The sequence below is a fragment of the Lathyrus oleraceus genome, chromosome 3, assembly GCF_024323335.1.
Source record: "Lathyrus oleraceus cultivar Zhongwan6 chromosome 3, CAAS_Psat_ZW6_1.0, whole genome shotgun sequence".
NCBI lineage: Eukaryota > Viridiplantae > Streptophyta > Magnoliopsida > Fabales > Fabaceae > Lathyrus > Lathyrus oleraceus.
Window position 1 is genome coordinate 523,455,331 of NC_066581.1, and position 3,179 is coordinate 523,458,509.

The following is a 3,179-nucleotide window of genomic DNA, read 5'->3' on the forward strand; positions in this document are numbered from 1 at the left end:
AAGTTAGTTTAACTTTGAATTTCATTTGCATTTAAGTTTACATTTGCATTTGAATTTGAGTTTGCATTTAATGTGCTTTTTAGTTTGGGTGAATCTATATAAGCCTAAATGAAAGTGAATTGTAACAGATTTTCAAATAGAGAAAGTTAGTTAGAAATATCTCTCTCTCTCCCTCCCTCCCTCCCTCCCTCTCTCTCCTCTAATTCTTGTGCATTGTTAATGGAGGTTTATTGTTGAACTCCAACAATAACAATTGGTTGAAACATATGTTGTATTTTTATTTATCTATTTTTTCTTATTTTGGACCAATGGGTTTTTTACAATTTAGAATGAGTTTTTTACAAATATATCTCAATATATCATTTCTACAATATCAAAATAACTTTATGTTTAATCATTAAAAATATCTAAAATCTCAATTACCAACATGATCACAAAAACTTATATAAGATTTTAACAATTACAATAAATTTAAATTATTGCTAAATGGTCCAATTAAAACACCAAATTGCAAGTCTTATTTTCATTTGTTAAAATAAATAAATAATTTTGTGCTTCCCATATCATCTACTATGAATCCACCATAAAATATTACTCAAAGAATTTCCATCATCAAAACCTTTCAAAGCTCTAATATTATTTAAAGCATTTTCCTTATCATAAACACCTTGCAAAGCATAAGTAAACCCTTTCCACCCTTCATTACTCAAAGTTGGCCATGTCCACTCCACAAGCTCCTTAACATAAACACCATCATTGAACAAATTCTCAGTTATAGGCAACAAAGGCAAAACTTGTATACTAAGTCGACATTCGCGACATTCCGAAGAAGCCCACCAAAGACTACTATCTCTCTTGTTCGCCCACAAAACACCAACTACCGAATTTTGTTTAGCAAAATCGGCACCATACACATTATTCTCGGTTTTCACATGCCACCAAGTTTGTGCCGCGTTAATTTCCAATGCTAAAAGCGTCGATCCAATCGCAACCAGATCTTCGTCACCATAAGCTAAACCTACCAATGCAGCTGAATAATACGCATTCACAGCTTCACTCGTACTTTCTTGATTCCTTCCATCACTGAATTCGGTCAACCCGGAAGCCCAAGAATGCAACTTGTAAGGATCAAAACTCCTTAAAGTTGGATAATTTTTGTTATCCCCTTGACCCAAGTTCATAAAATCTTTCAAAAGGGAATAAACTATTGGCTTATACTTTTGTCCCCAATCTTGATCAAGTTTTGCAAGAACTCCAACTCCATAAAGAAAATAACCTAAATGATAATGATGATCATTATAAACACCAAAACCAAAATCAGCACCAGCATCATTAACCCCTTGTTGAGTAACCAATCCACCCCATGTTTTCTCATACAAAAAACCATTCCCTTTGAAGTTTCCATCTAACCATGGCTCAATAGTTTTCTTCAAAAAATCCTTAACAATTGGAATCACTTTCTCATAAGAAACTTCTTCAGCTATCAAAGCAAACCTTGCAGCTCTTGCAACAATCTTACCGTAAAAATAAGACGAAGTCGTACTTATCGACGCAACGTTCAACTCATTCACATCTTTCTCAAGAGCAGAAACAACTTCCTCATATGATTCTTTTGCAACACCTTTACTAGAATGCCATGTTACATTAATAGTATCAGTTTTCAACAACCATGAATTTCCAACAACACCAACAAGATCACCATCAACGCTTCTATACTTAAAATCATTCAAAATAGTAACTTTATGATCGTTACTATTCTTCGACAAAAGCTTGACATGAAGAGGGTGTGCTAACATGAGTAAATCACCGGAATTTTCAGTCTCCCATTTATAAACCAAACCAAATTTATTCTTTACGTCCACAATTGCATGGCCGGAAACGGGATAACTCGAGCTGAATTCGTCGAGAATTTTCTCGTTATTCGAATCAGAAACAGCTGCGATACGGATTACACCGGTAAACGGATCGGATTTAACCTCGGAAATATCATGGTTGAAGTTAATTGGTGAAGAAGTGTATATGATCCATTTCTGACCATTGTTGAGTGAAAGTGCATATTTGTTTTTTTTGTTATCAAATGATGAGAAAGAAAGAATGGCGTGAATTGTTTTGATTGAAAGAGGTGTTGGTTTTGTAACTTGAGCTGTTACAAAAGGGCTTCCTCTAACCAAAAAAAATCTTAGATTTGTAGTGGGAATATCAAGCGTCACACCAAGATCACTGTACGAGGATATAACATGGTTGTTTTGTGGTATGTTTGTTTGAGGTTTTTGTGTGGATGAGATAGTGAGATCTGGTGTGAAAACCTGGTAGAGCAATGCTGTGGAGAAGAAGAGCAGAGGGAATGAAACCGAGAGTGAAGAGTTTGAGGATTGGATGAGGTAAGGGTGAATGTATTCAGGTTGGTCACCATTTTTGAGAGCAAAGTTTTGGAAGAAAGAGTTTGTAGGTAGGGGTGTGGATAGTAAGTCTTGGGAGAAGAAGTTGGAAGGGTTTGGGAGAATGGTTGATTGAGTTTGAGGAAATAGGTAAGGAGGAGAACACATTTTGATGTTTTTGACGTGATTTGTTTTTGTTTTGACTTGGTTTGGTTTGGATTTTATAAATGAATGGAATTATGATTTTAGGTGAGATTGTTGAGAATGTGAAAGTTAACTTTAAAATAAGTATTTTTAGAGTTTTATTTATGGTAATTAACTTTTTTTTTTGGGTATATGTTATGTTTGAATAAGAATAATTATTTACAGTTGTATTTTTCTTTTCCTCTTTTTAAAATTAGGTTTCATAAAAAATGTAAAATCAATTTTAATTAGGTATTAGGAGTGTAATGTTTTTCCATTTAGAATTATAAAATTAAAAATACAAAAGTTGATTTGAACTTTAATTAAACACTTTATAACAAAAATTAATCTTCTGAATATCTTTATTGGTTTTGGAACTACAGCCATTTAGATTATGTTTAAAACATATTTTTTTTGTTTAGTTTTTATGTCATTCTATTTAAATAGAATTTTTTCCGGATGGTATCAGATATATTTCTGTTAATATAATATTTTGCAACAAAATATAAAAAGATTTATTATAGAAATTAAAATATACTCCCTCCGTTTTTTATTATAAGTCGTTTTTGACTTTTCACACGTATTAAGAAATGTAATAATTATGGTATGACAAAAATA

The 3,179-nt window shown here is 32.4% G+C and overlaps 1 protein-coding gene across 1 annotated transcript; it reads right to left on the bottom strand.

Moving 5' to 3' along the window:
- Positions 1-563: 563 nt before the first annotated feature.
- LOC127128636 (ascus wall endo-1,3(4)-beta-glucanase-like) lies at positions 564-2,555 on the bottom strand. Its single transcript, XM_051058004.1, has one exon. It carries the CDS (start codon positions 2,544-2,546, stop codon positions 564-566), a length of 1,983 nt encoding a protein of 660 aa, XP_050913961.1. The 5' UTR covers positions 2,547-2,555.
- Positions 2,556-3,179: the final 624 nt, after the last annotated feature.

Excerpts from the sequence above, each read along its gene's own strand:
- LOC127128636 (XM_051058004.1), bottom strand. The coding sequence starts at position 2,546 with ATGTGTTCTCCTCCTTACCTATTTCCTCAAACTCAATCAACCATTCTC.